Source organism: Antennarius striatus, chromosome 10 (genome assembly GCF_040054535.1).
Source record: "Antennarius striatus isolate MH-2024 chromosome 10, ASM4005453v1, whole genome shotgun sequence".
NCBI lineage: Eukaryota > Metazoa > Chordata > Actinopteri > Lophiiformes > Antennariidae > Antennarius > Antennarius striatus.
In genome coordinates this window covers 8426281-8447035 of record NC_090785.1, presented here as the reverse complement: position 1 = coordinate 8447035, position 20755 = coordinate 8426281, and the positions used below count along the sequence as shown (strand labels likewise).

General features: G+C 40.1%; 2 protein-coding genes and 1 non-coding gene across 4 annotated transcripts in view; 2 read left to right on the top strand and 1 right to left on the bottom strand.

Annotated features, from left to right (window-relative positions):
• The first annotated feature begins 1485 nt into the window (after nt 1–1485).
• hs6st2 (heparan sulfate 6-O-sulfotransferase 2) lies at nt 1486–5829 on the top strand. The gene is made up of 2 exons (XM_068325685.1): nt 1486–2736; nt 3061–5829. The coding sequence occupies exons 1-2, from the start codon at nt 2162–2164 to the stop codon at nt 3887–3889; spliced, it is 1404 nt and encodes a 467-aa protein (XP_068181786.1). The 5' UTR covers nt 1486–2161; the 3' UTR covers nt 3890–5829.
• On the bottom strand, nt 1649–1721 carry trnaf-gaa (transfer RNA phenylalanine (anticodon GAA)). The gene has a single exon. It is a non-coding gene; the product is annotated as a tRNA-Phe (tRNA).
• Nucleotides 5830–5843: 14 nt separating the features above from the next.
• The window catches only part of mbnl3 (muscleblind-like splicing regulator 3), a 28864-nt gene continuing 13952 nt past the window's right edge, over nt 5844–20755 (top strand). Inside the window, exons 1-3 of one of the 2 annotated variants that reach the window (XM_068325687.1) lie at nt 5844–6049; nt 6525–6609; nt 13101–14061. In XM_068325687.1, the coding sequence (XP_068181788.1) occupies nt 13888–14061 (174 nt within the window). In that variant the 5' untranslated portion in view covers nt 5844–6049; nt 6525–6609; nt 13101–13887. The remainder of the gene's footprint in view (nt 6050–6524; nt 6610–13100; nt 14062–20755) is intronic. The other variant, XM_068325686.1, reaches the window with a different exon arrangement.

Here is a 20755-nt window from a genome sequence, read left to right as displayed (position 1 = left end):
TATTTTCTGCTACATGGCCTATGCATGTAAAAGGTCTTAAATACCCTGCAGACAGACTGATTGTCTGGTCGATCTGATTGATAATCATTAATCAGTGATGCTGAGGAAAGAATCATTTTCCTCTTGGCAGCACTGTGGTGTTAATTGTGATCTAGATTCTCAGGGGTATTGCTGGACATAAAGCTGAATGGGTCATCATTTCTCACATCACAGCATGCTTTATAGAGTAGTCATAGCAACTTATGCACTCTATTGAGTTTTCAATGCCCTTCTTGTTCCTTGATGCTGAATGTGCATTTCTGCTGTCCAATACTTGTCTTCTAAAATTAACTGTCATGTAGACAATGAAACATCGCTCAAAGCACGTTTAGTACACTGTTATGGTGTAACACAAAGAAACTTTAATTTCATTTACATATCTTTCAATGAAAACTATGACTAAAATCCAGAAGACGAGGGGGTCTTCATGGTTTGAATGTATTAATCAGCTCTGGGGTTTATATTTTGGGTCTACATGCTTCTTCACTTCTTCTCTGATGAACACGCCCCTCTCAAACTTTTCCCGGATTTTAACATGAGGGTTTTATTCTGACCAAGATTGTCAGAACAGTAGAATGAGCCACAAGTTTATGGTGAGTTTTGTTTTCTCCTGAATTTGAATTACATATTATGAATAATAATATGACACTGGCTATTCTAAAATTCAATAAAGGAATGTACTGAGCAATCATAAAACAGGCAAACTAAATTTACTTATAAATATGAAAGTTTTGCATTAACATGTCATGATAACCACGTGGAGCAATAGTATTTGAACAGTAAAGAAGGCAAAAATGGGAGGCTTTGCATGGTTGGTACTTGGTACTGTGACCTTTTGATTTCAGCAGTTTATGAAAGATAAAATTGATAGATAGATAGATAGATAGATAGATACTTTATTAATCCCGGAGGAAATTGCATATATCCACTGCTCAGGATATAGATTACTTTATCAAACAGGATATAGATTACTTTATATATAGATTATATATTATAGGATATAGATATACTTTATATATAGATTATAGGATATAGGATAATACTTTATATATATACTTTATATATATATAAATATATATTATATAGATTATACTATATAATATATATTATATATTATATAGATTATACTTTTTATATATACTTTATATATAGATTATAGGATATAGGATATAGGATTATAGGATATAGATTATAGGATATATTTTTATATATATAAACAGGATATAGATTACTTTATATATAGATTATAGAAAACAGGATATAGATTACTTTACTTTATAGATTACATAGATTACTTTATCTGATATATGTGAGGCTTAGTCAGGTGGCTGGTGAACTCAGTATTGAAGAACAGTCTATCCACTATAAAACACACGGTAAATGAACATTCGGGGCTCTTCTCCAGAGGTTTGTTGTTGCGTCTGTTCAGAGAGCCCAGCGCTGTATCCTGACCAACTTGTAAACAGCTGAACGTCTTCAGTAAACCTTGTTTGTAATACAGTTTGACCGATCATTGGAGATACACCTCTCAACCGAGCTCAAGAACCGAAGAGGATTTTGTTCAGAGCAAAACCCTAACAGCCCCCTTTGAAAATCTGCTGCAACAAAATGCCGAAACCCGGGATCGAACCAGGGACCTTTAGATCTTCAGTCTAACGCTCTCCCAACTGAGCTATTTCGGCACGTAAGGACCGACACCTTCCATTGACTTACGTAACTCTTAGCATGTTTGGTACGTTATACGCACTGACGTAACAACCACGCCCCCATTCAGCGCAGAGGCTGATGGGAAGAAAGGTCAAGAATCGACAATAGTGTGAGACATATGGATCTTTCTTTGACAGTTATTATCGCTTCGTTCAACTCATACTATCGGCAAAACGACTACAAAATTTAAAATGATATCCAATATATGCATTTATATACAATAACGCAACGATTATAAGACTTTAACCGTTTTTTTTCTGAGATAATCTGGCTAGGTCCCGTTAGCAGGCAACCATTAGTCTTGTTATTGTTTTAGCTTCATGCGGTGGCCTTAAACGCATCATTCCACGGAGGTGTCCCAGCCGCGGCCCGGTCCGGACCATCTGAGGGATGCGTTTCTGCCTTTCCCGGGAAGATGGATGAGAAGTCCAGCAGCAGCCACCACCGCTTTCTGATCGTCTTGCTGATGGTGTTGCTGTTTGGCGTCATTATGATCCAGTATGTGTGTCCAAGCGGTTCTGAGTGCCAGATACTACACCATATGGGATACTGGTTTATGGACGACGGTGCAACTGGTTCCCAGAGCAAGTCTAGTGACCTACGAGACGGGCAGCAAAGGGATCCGTACAGTGCAGAAGATGGCGCTCTGGTCCGCTTTGTCCCTCGCTTCAACTTCACAAATGCAGAATTAAACCGTGTGGTAGACTTCAACATCAAAGGAGATGATGTTATAGTTTTTCTACACATTCAAAAAACGGGAGGTACGACGTTTGGGCGACACCTGGTGCGAAATATTCAGCTGGAGAGGCCGTGCGAGTGCCATGCAGGTCAAAAGAAATGTACCTGTTACAGGCCAGGGAAGAAAGAAACCTGGCTGTTCTCCCGCTTCTCCACGGGCTGGAGCTGCGGGCTTCACGCCGACTGGACGGAGCTGACCAGCTGCGTCCCGTCACTCATGGACTCACGAGAGGCTCCAGAGAACGTGCCCAGGTTGGTGCGGGACGTGAACGCATCACGATGCAATACTGATGTTAACGAGGATTTAAAACAACAACAACACTGTTTACCTTAATATCAGATTGGTTTTAGCTCCTTATTAGTTCTTGATAATTATTTTAGTTTATCAAATGCAATCAACTATATTCTTCCTAATGTCTGATTAATATATTACATTTTCATTAATATTTTATTCAGCAAATGGGCAAAGAGTTATAATGGCATTTATAAACTACGCAAAGAAAATCAATGACATCTTTAGGCTATGTCATGCTCTTATTATAAACCTAATTCCCTTTTTTTTCCTTTTTTTTCCAGTAAGAACTTTTATTATATCACCATCCTAAGAGACCCAGTGTCCCGCTATCTGAGCGAGTGGCGTCATGTGCAGCGTGGTGCTACATGGAAAGCCTCCTTACACGTGTGTGATGGACGTTCGCCAACTCTGTCTGAGCTGCCAAGCTGCTACTCAGGAGACGACTGGTCAGGATGCTCTCTGCAGGAGTTCATGGACTGCCCCTACAACCTGGCCAACAACCGGCAGACCCGCATGCTGGCGGATCTCAGCCTGGTTGGCTGCTACAACGTGTCTGCCATGAGTGAGGACGAGCGTTGGGCAGTTCTCCTGGAGAGCGCTAAACGTAACTTGTGTGGAATGGCCTTCTTTGGGCTGACTGAATACCAACGTAAGACCCAGTACCTCTTTGAGCGTACCTTTAACTTGGAGTTCATCAAACCCTTTACGCAGATCAATGGCACACGGGCCTCCAGTGTGGAGGTACTTACCGAGACGCAGCACAAAATCCTCCAGCTAAACCGATGGGATGTAGAACTGTATGAGTATGGCCGTGACCTTTTCCTGCAGCGTTTCCAGGTGGCAAGGCAGCAGGAGCGCAGGCAGGCCAGGGAGAGGCGGCAGCAGGAGAGGAGGCGGCACCGTGGAATGCTCATAACAAAGCAAGGGGGTAAACTGAAGCCCACAGAAACAACTCGTCAGCCTGACAGAGACTTGGTGATAAGCGAGCAGCAGCAGAGGAGGAAGGCTGACAGAGACGACGAGGGGCCTGAGATGCTGCTCCCAAACTGGTGGGATATGGATGAAAGCGGCACTATGGAGGATTACTTGGACAATGTGGAACAGTGGTAGTGACTGGAACAAAAAGTAGGGTGTCTTAATAGCCAGCATACCAATTTCTGCCTTGTGCGTTAATTGAGAGAAGTTATTTTTAAGACATGCCTTCCACTATTTTTCTTTTTTTCTCACCATGAATTGTTAGAACTTTTATTCATTGATTATCTTGATGCTGATCATTGACTGACTGATTTCATAATGGATACATTTCCTTTGACAGAAAGATTCTAGGTAGGTACAGCAATCCTTTACCTTTCTGTGATTCTGTAAAGCTCTGAGATGGTTCTCTTGGCTTTTAAACACACTTGAACTTTTGAGATGTAGCTGGGAATGGGTGATGGGTTTTTAAAAAAAATTCTTTTATTCACTACTTTTTGATATTTACAGATTATATGTTTGCCAAATAGTTGTATTGTCTGAAATGTGTATATTTTAAAATGTACTGATTTTATGTCTTGTAAGTTTCTGAAATAGAACTGAAATGTTCGTACATACCTCAACATGAATCATTAACTACTTATGTTGTAAACTGAATGAATGTGTCCAAAATGTAATTTCTTTTTAAAAACATTTCATATTCAATTAACCATCGGTCCATTATTGTACTATTGAGATATACTCCTATCAAATGTATTTTTGTCTCATGTACATTAAACACTGCTAGTTTATGCGTTGAACTTGCAATCCTCTGAAGTGCCAGCAGGGGGCAAAAAAGTAACCTTGATGAACTTCAGACAGACACCGGTGTGCTTCACGTCAGTTTTTTTCCTCCAATGTAGTTTTATAGGATTTGAACAATGAAATGGTTCAGATTTTCACAACACAAAGCATAACAAGTACCTACTTTATAGAAACATAACATGCATCTTCATAAAAAGCCATTACTATACGTTAGTATTCAGTCTGTGTCCCTCAAGAGAAGCACATAGTGACATACAGTTAACTCCATTCACTGCTCGGGATCCATACTACTGACATTTACCCAACCTGAGTATTCCCTCTGCTTTAATTCCACAAAACAGTGACTTCTCATAAAATATAAAATATACTGAAAGATGCCAATGAGGTGCTTTTATTTTTAATATTAGGGCTGCTATATCAATATAAGTGAAACAAATCTAATACTGTATACATATTTACATATTAAAAAACAAGTCATTGTTTTACTGTTTGCTTGTTTTTGTCAATCTGTTTGATTTTCTGCAATAAATCATTAATGGTCTTAGTTTTGTGGATCTTGACCCAAGACGACTTAACTGTCAAGTAAAAATAAAAACACACAGGTATGAAGAAGTCATGATGTTCCACCACCGTGCAATCAGAACTGGATCATAATCACATCATCATGGATCCACGTTAAAAGTTTAAAATTCACAGAGTGGAATGTATGCATGTTTGATGGTAACATGACTCCAGGGGGCATGTTCAGTCACTTTATGTAAATATTAAGATTAAAGATAAAGATATATCTGATAAGAAGTCAAATCTTCAAAAAAAAAAAAAAAAATCCTGATGAGCCAGTATAGAGAAAAATGTTTTGCAGGTAACCAATCTAATTACGAAAAAAAAAAAAAAAACCAGAAACAAAACAAACAACAATTTTTTTTAATAATTTGGCGTGAGGTATATTGGAGTAAAGGTAATCTCTGTTACACCGTTATTACAGGGGTCATGTCATGTCAGTCATAAGGGCTTTGGCGGAGGTATACTTACTGTCATCCTGAGGCACAATTGATGTTCAGTAATAACAGTGGCGCCTTGTAATTCTGTACATACCTAATTTAAGATCATCTTTACTATCCGGGAGCACAGTTATGACTCTGCGGAGGTTTTTTTTTTTTTTACTCGACTTTGGATTGTGCCAATGATTTTAGAAACACTCTGCCTCCCTCACAACTCCTCCCTCAGAGATCTACCGTCCCTCGGATTTTTCTTTTCCAATCAGTGATTCGACTGCGTTCCGGTCACAGCCAACATTTCTGCATGTCACTCCGCCGCGCTTCATCTGTCTAGCTAGCAATAACGCGATGTTTTCTCATTGTCCTCCACCTCCAATTAAAGCTTATTATTCTTTTAAATCGCCTTCAAAACGCGACTTGGCGGAAAATTACCACCAATAAACATTTTATTCAGCGTTCATTGAGGGGAAGAGATTTGAATCTGGACAATAAACAGGTAAGAGCTCGTCTGACGCAGCAATATTAATGCTAGTTTTGTGTTAAATCAGGTTGGGCTCATGTAAATGCCTGTTGCGCCTGAAGCTGGTTTGTCATTATTTATTGCGGTGTTACACATTACACATGAACGACTTTTGTAAACAGCGTTTATATTTTAGTCTTGGAAGGCTTTTGGAATCTGGAAGTCATTGCAAAATGAGTGTTCCAATCCTGTTTATTGTCATGGCAGACACGGGAGAGCGCACATTTATGTATGGGCGGTTTTGTCACGTCACTGTTCTGTGTTCCATGAGCTGCTGGAATGGAAGCACCTGGAGTTTGCTTCCTGGTTTTCTGGCTGCATGCAGGGTTTTTGCTGCCTGTCTGCATGCAGGCATTCTGAAGCTTGTCGTTGTTTACGTCTAGTAGTCGGAGCTCAGATCACCATGACACACATGCTGTCACCAGCTCACTATAGGACTTTTTCTTCATAGTGCCAGTGAAGGCTTTATCATCATCATCATCATCATCATCATCATCATCATCATCATCATCGTCATCATCGTCATCACGACTCATGTGTGTAACGATACAGCCAGCCTAGACAAGCCCACATTCCCTTTAGTCTGGAGATTCTGCACCAGTCTAGCTAGTTTCTCTCTTGACTTAATGTCAACATGATAAACTGACAAACTCCAATGGTTTAACGCTCACATTTCCTGTTTTCATAACCTGTTTTTGTTTCACCTCAGGGACAGTCAGGGCTCACACCCTGAGACGTTCCATCCAACATGTTGTAAAAACAACCATTCATCAAAAGAGTAGCAATAATAACAAGGGGGAAAAAAAAGATGCAAAATGGACTATATATTATTGATTCAATTATATTAACTACTAGCGGGAAACCGTGGAAATTCCACGATAAAACAATACTATCAGACTGCATTACAAACATGAAAACAAATGTATTGGTATTATAAATGAAGCGCATCCATCAGAGTTCTCCCACTGGCAGGCAGCGCGTCCTGGTCTGACCCTGAACTAGCGTCAGCAAGGAACGCGAATGAATGAATGAATGAATGATGAATAAATAAATAAATATATAAACTTTATGACTCATGAATAAAGAAACACACGAACAAATATCCAACTGTCAAGCACGTTTATCAACACGTCTTCGACGTGGCGCTGTTATAAGTCAGAAAATAGCCGGTTTTAACTCCGTCCATTCTGTGTGTACATGTAGACACGGGTCACACACACTAACGTCACAGCGATTTTTGTCGCAGGGAGACGCCCCCTGGATAGAAAAAGTTTCGGTTACAGCGTCCACACGACAACGCAGACCCGTCATTTTCAAAAAACTTCACTTTTCGGACGAAAGGCATAATCGCAACAAAAAGTCTCCCTGCCTGATGCCTTACGCCATATTTTTCACGTGATTCCTTCTGGCAGATACACGGCGATTTGTTGGGCGCAGTGATTGGTTGGGCGCTTGATTGACAGGTAGTGGGTGGAGTTCAAACGTGACACTGACGTTTTCAAGCGAGCTTATTCAAATACGTAGGTAGGGAGATGAATCTAATAATCCAACAACAATAATGGTAAACTTCCAGTATTATGCAGGGAAAATGAACAATCCTGAGCTAACGCTGGGTTTCTCAATTAAATTTACAGGATAACTACGTACATTCCAAATATTCAGTGCTGTGCATCCTCAACCTTCTCCTGTGTGGTAGGATAGGCTTGTTGTATGTTTTGTTTGAATGGGATGCGGTGCTTAGAGAGATGAAAGGATTACTGATACTTAACCTAATTACTTTGCTCCATCCCTCCACCCTGTATGCTTTCACTCTCATACTGATCTATGGATCTTCCACCATATGCTTTTTAATCAATCACCTTGTCATTGACATTTTTCCTCTGTTGCACTTCTTGTTATTGCTCTCAAAAGAGATTTGTGTTCACTGAACTGTAAAACAGACATCATTTAGTTTGGGATTAGAGTTGGTTTTATAACACATTTACGTACTCCTCAACTAAGTATTCACCTTTTATAATTGAGGATTCATTTTCATTAAATATATGCAAATTCCAGAAAACGTGAGGCTGAGGTAATGCAGATTCCAGTGTTTTTGTTCTCCGTATGTAAAGTTCAGTTTGCCTCTTTTCTTTGCTGGCATTTACTTTGAACTGCGATTTGAATTTCCTTACAAAATTATGTTTCAGCAACCAGTTTAACTTCTTTAGTGTCTCCATTGTTTTAAATGATTCAAATACAAGTTTTAAACAGCAAAGAAATTCATACTTACTGATAGATCTTTCTCTTTGTAGCGTTAGCCTCAAACTCATCACATTATTATTTTGAACAAATGCACCTGATCTAAAGAATTCAGTTTCCAATTTACTGTTCAACCTCTTCCTGGAGTTGAGTTACAATCAACCTTTTAAGTCAGCTTTTCTTTATTATTCCAATACAAACTGTTCAGCATTGAGTACACTTAAAGTTTCTCTGTATTTTATATATTAGACTATACATTCCAAGTAGTACATTAGTGTCACGATTTCCAAACTGCCAACATAAATCCACCACTGGCAGGAAATTAAATCGACAGGGAGCTTAGAATATTCACGATGCAGCAAAAGAATATTTCAAAGAGAAAACTGAAAGGAGAAATGTTAATGTGTCACCTTGCTTTTCACTGAGTGCATGCCAGGCTCAGTCGTATGGGTATAAAGCTAAAGGCTATTTATTAGTGTGAGCAGATAAGGTGCAAGGCTCTCTGTTGAGGTAGCAGCCAGCCTACACCAGCCAAACTGCAGACGTCAGAGCTCTGGTGAAGGTTACGCTGCTGGTAGCCCTTTGGTGCACTGTGTTTGATAAGGAACGCAATGCGCAGGAGGAAACGGCAGCCAACCCCCATCCGTCCTCTTTAAACATCCCCCCATCCTGATTCACCTATATCATGATCCCCACCTGCTAACTGCTGGAGTCCCTCTTCTCACTGCAAACACCTGGAGGACAGGCAGCAGCATGACTATTATAACACCATATATATTCATAAAGCCCACATAGGCTTAGCAGGGATGTGGCATTTTTTAATGCTGAGGTTTTTTTTTTTAACCGATTTCATGTTCTTTATTGTAGTTTTCTTATTAGTATTTGGGATTAGAATTGTGGTAACAGTTTCAGGTGAGCCTGTGTATTTCAGTTGAAACTATTAATTGAATTGATTGAAAATCAGCTTTTTTGATAATTAATCTCTTTGAAATTCCTACTGTGTCTCCAGGACCTCTGTTTCAAATGGCTCTTGTCATCTAATTATGTAGTTCTTGTGGCAGATCCCCACTGGCTTCACTAAGGTGTCAGTCAATAGCGTCTGCCCAGCTTCCAGCACTGTCCACATCTGCTTTTCTCTATCAGTTTAATATTTTGTTTGGCTCAAACAAGTTATATATCTCATCATGTATGCGCTGTGTTTACCTAAAGGCTTTAACCCATTCATCAGTGTTGCGAATGGAAGCCATTTAAGTCCATGTGGTGTGTGGACTCCATCTGCACATTAATGCAGCATCAAGCATGTCGCATTAAGCCCTTGTCTCTGGAGCAGATCTCTTGATCTTAGTTTATTGTTGTGGCCTACTTATATATTTGTGTCTGTTGTGGTATAGCTTCATGCATATTTTAGTCTTGCAGTGTGTTTCTTTTTAGAAAGGAGTTTCATGGCTCAAAAAAATACTCAATATGAAACACTAAAGAAATGCCAGCTGAATATTTTGCAGACAGTTAAAGACATGCATGATAATTGTCTGTTTGACTTTGAAAAGACAGCAGTTCAATGAGATTTACACTTGCGGTAGTATGAATATGCTGCTGTTGTCAAATCCAATGCACAGATTTTTCCCATGGAGTGCTTGTGCAGTGGAGTCAATCAAATTTGTGGCCGCGTGGCTGAAATTTATTCATGGTACCCAATTCAGCTTATCACAATATGTCCCTGATCAAGATTATTGAAACTCACAATGAACATATCATTAATAATCACGATTGCTTCAGTAATTGGAATTATCAGTGTACGATAAAGAGGTGATTGAAATGAAAATATCTTATTGACTTCACTGTGTCCAGCTCATTTTCTGTTATTTCTTGTTTGACAGCTCTTCCTTAATGATGTCATCTTCTCATACATATTCTTTTACTGGGAATTAAATTAGCCTTTTGTGCCACTAATTCTCTGGAGGTACTTTCCTGTTGGAGGAGCTTCATGAATCATTTGGTGGCAAAACCAGACATCGCAGCACCAGTATGGGCATATTTGGTGACCGAATGGAAAAGGAGAGTTAAAAAAATGGGCATTTCTTGACCTTACATTAAAAATGAACATTTAAAACCAATAATTTCACAATCTTAAAAAAACCCAAAAACGTCTGTGAATCCACCGACCCACACAATCTGCTGAACTTGGACAGATGGTCAGAGCTGCAGGTCCGACCAGGCAGCTGCTACTGCTGAAGCTTTCAGACACACGATTAAATATAAGCATGACAAAGCCATGTCTTCAAAACGCGCGTTGGTTTTATTAAACTTGCCTTAATGGTTTTATAAAATAAACACAGAAAGACAATCTCAATCATCCATACATTTAATTTATTTTATTATTATATTATTACACTTGCTTCACAAGGCAGGCAAGAAACAAACAAGCAACAAAAAGTGTACAGAAATGGGAATGCAAATACATAGGGAAGTTCAAAAAGTTCAGATATAATCAGGAAAACTTTTTCGCTAAAAGTTTTTTTAAAAAACAAATTTTAAAGTGGTCACTGGCTCGGACAGAGTGATTTCCTCAGGTAGGTTATTCCACGGCCTCGGGGCCCCGGCTGCAAACACGTTGTTTCCTCTAGATCTCAGCCAGAAACAGACTGATGACATCAGTCCAACAACCTCAAAGTATGTGCTGGTGTGTGTGGCACTAAAATGAAGATATACGTGGGAGGGCGACCTTGAAATGCCTCATTCGTAAACAGATCTGCAAGTTATCAGCAAAACATAAAGGGAGCCAGTGCAAAGAGGTTAAAATGTGTCAGCATTTTTAAAATCTGTAAAGTTATAGTGATCTTTTCTCTCCTTGTTTCAAAGTTTTAGTTTTCTGGGATGAAATTGTTCCCCAAGAGTTGTCATTTTGCATATCACACCGCGGCATGATGCTTTGAACTGCCTGTATGGACCTCGATAGATTCCAAAAGCTAAGCTAACGAGGAAATGCTTTACTTACAATCTGCGTAAATTCTTGAGCATATGAAACTCCTGGAAAGCAGATTTAAGGTAGTGCATATCAGCAAGTGAAAGGTCATAACTGTGTATATACAAAGGTACAGGGTGCAGTATAAACAAGAATGACTTTGAAGGAGAGCCAATGTTGCTGCGTAGCGCTCCAAAAATGGTCGCAATGCAACTGTGTGACATTTGGTGAATTGTTGCTGAGGAATGTTGGAGTGGTGTTAATCGTATGTTGATGATCTGCATCATCAGGGTGTGACACCGATGTGGGCCTGAATGGTGGACAGGAAAAGCTGCAGGAGCAGTGACTGACTCCCCCTGAGAAAAGTTTCTGTCAATCTGTAGGTAGAAAGGAAGGAGCAGGAGGAGGAGGAACAGACCACCATGATGGTGGAGGAGGCAAAGCAAATGATACACCTGCTCATCTCTTATGTCTGCATCTTTATTTTGATGTGTCTTTGTTCTTGCATTTGAAGGTGGGTGTATCAGATCAGTTCCCCACCTCCCCCTCATCCCTCCTTCTCCCACTCCACTGCAGTGTTGTGGGTTGTCTATCTGCATACTCTCTCTCTCTCTCTCTCTCTCTCTCTCTCTCTCTCTCTCTCTCTCTCTCTCTCTCTCTCTCTCTCTCACACGTTCCCTCACCCCCCTACCCCCGTCGGTTCCCCTGTCTGTGTCTGCCACCATCACACGCAGGGGCCGATACTATCTGCTACAGCCCCTCTCATCCTCCTCCTATTATTTGTGGTCTGTTCTCTTGCATGTTGCTGTTGTTTATTTACTTTGTGTAAAAATCCACCAAAATGATTTTGTGTAATTTTTCACTGATTACAAAACGTTTTGGGCTTTGCCCCTTGAAGCTAAATTCTACTTTCTCTTCTGTGGTTATCCCCTCACTGATTGTAATTTGTATTCAGTTCAGACAAGTCACTCTGAGAGTGAGTTGCACAGCAGGCTGCATGCATCCACCTCCCATCACTGCAGTACTCCACTGTCTGAAAAATAAAGAAATGATTCCTCCGTGTCTGGGAGCAGAAAAAGAATAAGCTGTTTGAGGTTGGCTCCGAGTTGCCAATTTGAATATTAGCATGTGGTTAAGCCATGACTGCTGTACCAGTAAAAAAAATTCTGGGAGGGACAAGGACAGGCTCTTTGAAGGGAGGAGCTGCTGTGGAAACCCCCCTGTCATTGGCTGATGTTATGCTCTGCGTGACTGCAAAAGTCCACCTGATTGGTTGAAGTCCTGCATTTAGTACAGCAGCTGCAGTTGTGAAGAACTACCCCCCTCTCCCTCTGCCCTGCCTTTCATTTTTTATTTTCATCCCTTCACATTAATAAATGTCTGAAATTGTCCGGGTAACCACATGTGCAGCCTTCTAGGCGACGTCAAGGACGCTGCTCCTCATGCTATACTGCAGTTTTGTGTGTCAACACAGGCAGTTACCTTCTGCTTTGTGGAGCTCAGCGGAGTAGAAGTGACGTCTCTGTCCTGCCTGCAATCTCCTTCCATCCCATCTCTCTCTCTCTCTCTCTCTCTCTCTCTCTCTCTCTCTCTCTCTCTCTCCCTTTCTTGTATCACTTAATCAAGACATATCGCGCCCTTTCCTGTTCACAGCTGCTTCCCTCCTGTATGCGTTGCTCCTCTGTTTGTTTGTCCTCACTTCAGTCTCCGTCTCTTCCCTTTCCACCGTCCTGCCCCGTGGTCCTCGTCACCAAGACGTTTTTCTTTTCAACAGGCTGCAGTTCCTGTCAAGACCTTGAATTAATGTTTACCTTTCTATTTTTACAGTTTACAGCGAAACAGCAAGCAAGGACATGGTGAGAGGTCACTGAGGAGGATGATATCAGAAGAGCAGACAACGCCACAGGAGGAATGAGAACGAGACTGAAGTAAGAGGAGGAAGTGAGCCTCTAAAGTGCCTACTGCAAGTCTGCAGTCTGTCGCTGTTTCTCCATGGTCTAACTGCTGGATGACAGGACAGGACTGAGTGCGTGTTTGGCCTGTATGGGAGCTGCATTTTATCCTGCCAGCCACAGAGTCGTCCATCCCTTGTTGTCGAGCTGCAGGTTCCACGTATCTTGAAGGGATCAGCCACCTTGTCTCATCTGTGCATTGAAACTATCCCTCTAAGCTTCTGCGTTTTGTTCCTCTGCAGTTGTTTTCTGCCCCCGATGTGATCATGTTAACATGAACAAAACAGTCTGTTACAGTGGCAGTCAGTTAATTCAGGTGAAGGCACGGAAGCTCTGACATATCCAAGCATGTTGGTGTGATTTTGGCCAAGTAGTGTCTGCTTTTTCTTTTCTTTTTTTTTATTTTCTGGGAGGCAGAGCTGGACTCTGCTCACAGTCAGCCCCGTTATCAACTCAAACTTCAGCTGCCTTTTTTCCCAGGAGCAACTAACAAGCATCCCCTGACGTACGCCATCCAAAAGGACACATCATTCGTTTGCCCTACGGAAATTTTTTTTTGTGTGTTTCCTCTGTATCCGGGCACAGCCATTAGTCACCCTTTTTCACGTCACAGTTTTGGCCCATCTGTGTCTACCACTGCTCAGGGCTTGTGAGCACCTCAAATGGCCGTCAACATGACCATGGGACGGGACACCAAATGGTTGACCCTTGAAGTGTGTCGTGAATTTCAGAGAGGTACCTGCTCACGACCCGATGCTGAGTGCAAGTTTGCCCATCCCTCCCGGAGCTGCCATGTGGAGAACGGCCGAGTCATCGCCTGCTTCGACTCCCTCAAGGTAATGCAACACCCATCTCCACTCATCAGATGATCTCACATGTTCTTAGAGGTCCATGTTAACTTAGTAATAGTAACAGGTGAAGTAAGTTACTGAAGTGTACATGTGTGTGGTAAAAACAAGCAAGCAAGTGTCTTCTCTTGGGTTTTATAGCAGACATGATATTTCTTTGCGATGACGTGGCTCATTTTATGTACCTAATGCTTTATCCAAAGAGTGAGACTCTCACAGGGTGTTGTCTATTAATTTAACCTCGCAAACATGGTCACTTGATACTTTTTACAGTCATAAGCTCAGGGGTTGCTCTTTTCTGCGTTTTTAAAAAAAATGTTGTTATGGTTTTATTTTTTCTTTTATTAAAGGTCAGGAGTCTCAGACATCTGACTTCAGTGGGGATGGAGGGGGCTGACTGACTGACCCTCGTGTGATTTTAATAACATACCCATGATGTATATTACTTAAAACGTACACTTAATTATCTAGATGGGAATGACGTACTGTATTTATTTTTGAGTACTGTGTAATTGTATCGTATTGGTATGTAAGTGCTGTCTACTGAATGCTGAAAATGTGATCATACAACTGTGCATTGATGAGAAAGAAAAATAGGGGTGACAAACAAAGGTCACCAGTTTGATTATGGATTGCGATGTTGAGGTTTGTGTCCTTTAGTGCCTTCAATTAACGTACGTTGTTTATTATTCATTAAAAATATTTCTAAATCTGTTATTCCCTGATCGAAGCCCTTCTCATTGATTTGCAGCATTACCTGCAATGATGTAAAACAACAATGCGCATCAACAGTACAGTTATTTTGATAGAAATGGTATTGAACAGTGTCTTACAGTAGGTGTTATATGATTATATGATGGGTAACATTACAGACCTCTTCCCTTTGTTCCAAATGACCCACACACATATCAGATCCATTCAAAATTAGCCTGATTGTCTCTGTTCAGCTTTGTAACTGTTTTATTAGCCTCATTGCTGCCGCATTAATTTAGAAGTGAAATCAACATCTGCGTCACAGATATCCATTTGACATGTGTGGTTAAATTTATTCACATCTTCTAGCCAATCAGAATTGATGATTTTCTGTGACTGTGATGTAACCCATCGTATGGCCTCACCCTAATTGACAACAGACAGATTGATTATCTATTCCTGAACAATGTCAGGATGTGCTTTTTTGCTTGTAATTCTAGGCGTAATCTTGCCATCCTCTTTCTCAGTCAGTCCATCATTGATGTGAGTTTGTTGGTGTGGCTGTCTCAACATCTCATCGTCCTTTCTCCTGACTCTCTCGCTGCGCATAGAACAAAAACAATTTAATAGGCTATTATTTTTTATAGTATTTTAGAAAACCATTAAGCAACAACACTAAATTATGGAGGATACTTTTCTGCGTTTAAGGGTTGCAGTGATGAAGATTTTCAAATTCGGCTTTCCTGCAGGAAAGAAATGAGACCCAGACAAGGGGCTTTCTGCCTGACTGCAGCTGCTGTCTCCTAGTTTATTGAGTTAGAATTTATTATTCGGCCATTTTTCTGTGTTATGTCCTCCAGAGCAGAATGGAGAGGTAGAGAGAGAGACGGAGAGAAACAGAGGCGGGCCTAGCAACAGCACATGAGCGCATACCCATTGGATAGTTTGATCTTCCTGAGTGGCACGGCTGTTTTTAGCACAGAGCAACAGCCTGGCTCTGTACTGGTTGGATTGATGGGAGAAAGAGGTGAACTGCTTTATGCCAACACCAGAGAACAGGAGCTAAAGGCCATATTCAGTTGTTTGAAGCCCAAGGGTCATGTTGTTTGTTTGCAAAAGAACTGAAGTTGGTGACAGTTGAAGGTCAATGCAGCTCTCTTTATCAGGAGCTGCAGCAGGGCTTTAGCAGCGGCACAGTATGTCAACAATCACCTTGTCACAACTCTGTGTCTATCCCCACTGTTTTTCAGGATTATACTCAGTTGACAGCCATTGTTTTTGGTGGACAGATGAGAAAACACAAAAAAGTACCTTACTCTGTCCCCCAAAGAGCCCATCCACAGCATCATGCTTTCTTGCTGGCCACACACCCCTCCCCTCTTTTTAATTTTATGGATTTATCTGCTAATGGCCTCCCTGCTCACCATCCCGCCCATATCTTCCATCTCAACCTGGTCCAATGCTGACCTCTGTCATTCCCTGTTGCTCTCCCCCATTAGATCTCTGTGGACAATCAGAAGTGCTGCAGGGGAAAGGAGGGGGCAGCTTACAACCTGGTCCTTTTTGCCTTGTTAACTGTAGAGCTACTTCCCTCTCCATTGCTAAGTGTCGACATCACAGCTGTCCAACAGTCAAATAAAGAGCAACAGCATCACTTTTTGCCAGCAGATTTCATAATCAATATACCTGTTTAACATTATTTGGTCAATTTTTGGAAAAAGGATGAATAAAAAATAGATGAAAGCACAAGTTCTCAAAGATAAAGACTGTCTTAAAGTAAAAACGACAATTTTAAACATAAATCTGATCTTTAATGTTCACTTTTACATAAATAAAATATGTCTGTAGTCATGCTAGAAACTCTGAGGTTATTCCTCAATTTACTATGTTAGCATGAGGATTAAGTTAAACCAGCATATAGAAGAAGCTGAAGTGACCTTAGATGTTTCTCTGTGAACCAGAATGTTAGAAAATAAATAATCAGCTAATTGTCTCAGCTCTACATCATTGTCATATTTAAGATCAGTGTTGACTTGACCCTAATGACCTTTCACCTGATATAAGTTAATAATGTATTCCGTATCAATATGAGACATGATATTATCGTAAGTACCTTTATAGTAGCTTATGTAACAGTTTAGATCTGTGCAGTCAATTTATCAACATCTCATGTTTCTCTTTTCTCTGAATGTTTCAACAGTTCTCGACAGTATGGCCTTTCTCTGTGTTTTCATATGTTGTAATGGCTACGGAAGAGATTCCTGAAACAATATTCTCTTCAGCACATTTTTTCATCATCCTGTTAACTATAATATCAGGCTTTTAAACATTTTTCATATCTGTTTTGGTGTGCATACAACTAGGAACACAATTTTCAAATGTTAATTTGGAGCACAGAAGGTATAAACAACATCATTAGGCTCATGAAGAGGCTTGTTTCTTCCCCCTGAGTTGGTGCAGGCTTGCTGGGCTCAGGGGAGTCATTACAGACTCATCTCTCACCATATACAGTGCGCCATCGCGCATTCGCTCATCAACGCTCGCAACTTCACCTCAATGCCGATTTTTTATAGGCAGTCATGTGATACCGTATGCATATTCTATTGGCTGACGTCATCCGGAAATGTGCTCTGCTCCGTGAGTCTTGGACTTATGTCAGACACAGAAGTGCTTGAAACAGTCTATCAGAATGTAGGAAAAGGTAATTCAGATAGAAAGTGGTTTAATATCAGTATAAAATACCGTAAATTCGTTAATCGCGTGTGGTTCCTGAAACGCATTAATCGCGAGGAACGAGGGCGTACTGTACTGACGTAATGCCGAAGTGACACATCCAATGAAAATGGGAGGGGAGTAATCTGCCAGTAAACCGTTCCCAATATTTTGCTTGCATGCATTTCCTATAATGTGTGAAGTTGTGTGCTGCTATAGAAGACATTATGATTTACGTCATAGCTTTCACACTGTGACAATTTCTTTGTTCCTAAGGGCCATATAGGATAACCCTTGCCCATCCGTACATAGCATGTGGTTGATGCTGAACGTAGCTGGTTAGCAGCTCATTCGCAGTGGCAGACAGCTGTTGGCGACCCAGGGGTTTAATGGAGACTGCAGTTTTTCCTCATGATCGTGTTGACCTGCATTAGTCCTGCAGCATATCTCCACCTTCACAACAGACTATGGTGAGAAGCAAGGTCACTGCTTAGATGATGTTTGCAGGCAAAATGCATTGTTTTCATATGAATGGTTCACAATGTAATTAAGTTTTGTCAAATAAAAATGACAAGGGAGTCAGAGACTGCAAAATCTCGCAACTTACCCTGACCAACTTCCAGTGTAGGTCAGGGTACCCTGAAAGTAGTACCTGACAAGTGCATAGCTTTGACCTTTCAGGGTAGGTCAAAGCTAAGCTATGTACTAGCTTTGACAATAAATCAAAGCTAGTGCATAGATAGATGAAAGCACTAGCTTTCATCTATGATCTTACTCACGCTAGCTTTTTCCATAGTCTTTTTATCTTATCCGGTTCCTGAGTGTACAAAAGTTGAAATTTGACCTTGACCTAGTTTTCTCAAGGTCATCATCTCATTTTCATCCCTTTTGCCACCCAAGCACTGTGCTTTTAGTTTCATCTTTGTACCTGCAACGGTTGCAAAGATATTTGGTGGACTAACGGACAAACAAATGAACGAACACATGAACACTAACAATTACAATACATCACCGCTTTGAAGCGGGATGTAATTAAGCCTTAAGATCAGAATGATTTATGAAGAGGCTGCTGAATCGGGATAACCATGTATAAAGTTAGTTTCATTTTTGCCCATGGCATTGATCACATGCTTAATTACAGATACTTAAATAGCAAAGGAAACTTTTGAGACGCGTGATCTCAGATCAGGAAGCATCTTTCTACAACACTTTCTTGCTGTTTTATTTGCTTTTTATGCAACAGTAGATTACTTTTTTAACTTTAAACTGGAACTCATGTCAGTTTTATGATTGTCAAGTATTGCCCATCTGCAAATGTCCTTGTGTACTATTTGTTGTATAATAATAACTACCATATGTGCCACAGTATTCTCAGGCTGCATCTCACAGACCCTCCACTTTACTTTTGTTTTTACACATCAGTAAGTGATCTGGAGACTGATTACATGTGCGATCAGTTGTGTCTGTGTCATTCATCTGGCTGCGTGAATCCGGCATAGATGCACTTTTGTGGAATGGCGAGCATTCACCATCCCAGCAACTTGTCTGGTGGACTGCCAGGGCTCCAACATTCCAACCCTTCAATATGGGTCATGTTGCCATAACCGAAGCATTCCTCCAAATGTAATTTTCTCAATGCCGTTTTTCAACAAATTGTGTTTTAAGACTAAAAATTTGTCAAAGGAGTCAGTTAGCTGTTTCTATCTAGAATGTAACGTCAATACAGTTACAGCAATAATCTATCTATCTATCTATCTATCTATCTATCTATCTATCTATCTATCTATCTATCTATCTATCTATCTATCTATCTATCTATCTATCTATCTATCTATCTATCTATCTATCTATCTACCTACCTACCTACCTACCTACCTACCTACCTACCTACCTACCTACCTACCTACCTTCCTACCTACCTACCTACCTACCTACCTACCTACTCAGGAACCAGATAGGATAGAAAACAAAAGTTGAAATTTGACTATGAAATAATAATACTTTATTATTATTTATGATAATAAATTGCTTCAGTAATATTTTCCATACAGGTCTTTTACATCTAGTTCTTCTTATATTGGGTTGATATACTTCATCGAAAACTGTTGTTTCCCGTCTCTGGCAGTGAGAGTAATTACACATTGTCAATGTGCTTGTAATGCCAAAGGCTCCACCATCCTTCCATTTGTTGTGGCGTACCCTTTAGCTACAATTTCTTATCCCCATCAGCTCTGGCAAACTGGCATTGACGTATTGTCCTCAAACACTTCACTATAGGCTCCAGATTTTCCAAATCTTTAGTCTACTGCCAAACACACAGAGAATGGATTAGCTGGCAGTGATAGCCTTCATTAGCTTTATGTGAACTCATTTGACAAGAACTTGAATGTAACTCCATTTGTATGTAGAACACCTGCATTGGTTTCCCAACAGTATAATCAGCTTTTTTTATTTTAGTTAAAATACTCAGATATGTGCAAATAAACCTCAAGTAAGGCTTATTCACCTGGCTAATAAATTACTTTTTGTATATAGTCTCTGCTTTACTGTGGAAAACAACAAACAAAATACATTTTATTCCATTAACATTTCACAATGTTAATGAACAGATGTGAAGTACAGTTTGTTGCTCAATGGCCAAGTGATTTACTTTTAGAAAAAAATACAGCTCTGAATAACTGACAGTTAAACGTCTTAAGTGTTTGTTTTATCAGATTATAGTTTTTCCTGTTCAGTATAATTTAACAAAGAGGATTTTCGGAACTTGCTGCACATTTCTCATGAATATGCCATCTTTGAGATCTCTTAATTGTTAGATTGCAGCAGAATTTCCATACTTACACATTTAGTCATCCTCTGTAAACACACTTTATTGCTGATGTTTTGTTGAATATCTTATACTCGATTGAACGGACACCTACTTAACACTGATCCATTGCCAATATTTAGCTTATTGTGAGTTTATTGCCTTGGGTTCATTGGTCTTTGTTAGCTGTTTTAAGGGACATCTCTGCATGATTTAGTGTGAATTTAATTACACTTTACTAATGTCTTTTGAATTGTTTTCCCTTAAATGTCCTGTGTGTACTTGTACAGTACAGTGGTACCTCTACTTACGAAATTAATTGGTTCCGCAAGAAATTACATAAGTAAAAAATTTCGTAAGTAGAGACGTGTTTTCCATGCAAATGCCCTACTCCATTCCAAGCTTCCAAAAATTCTGACATTAATTTTTTATAAAGCATAAAAATGCATCAAAACATGTAACAAATACATG

Bases quoted from the DNA above. Each gene is read 5' to 3' on its own strand.
- hs6st2 (XM_068325685.1), top strand. From the start codon at position 2,162: ATGGATGAGAAGTCCAGCAGCAGCCACCACCGCTTTCTGATCGTCTTG. The intron at 2,737-3,060 runs GTTGGTGCGGGA...TTTTTTTTCCAG, and splicing joins GCTCCAGAGAACGTGCCCAG to TAAGAACTTTTATTATATCA.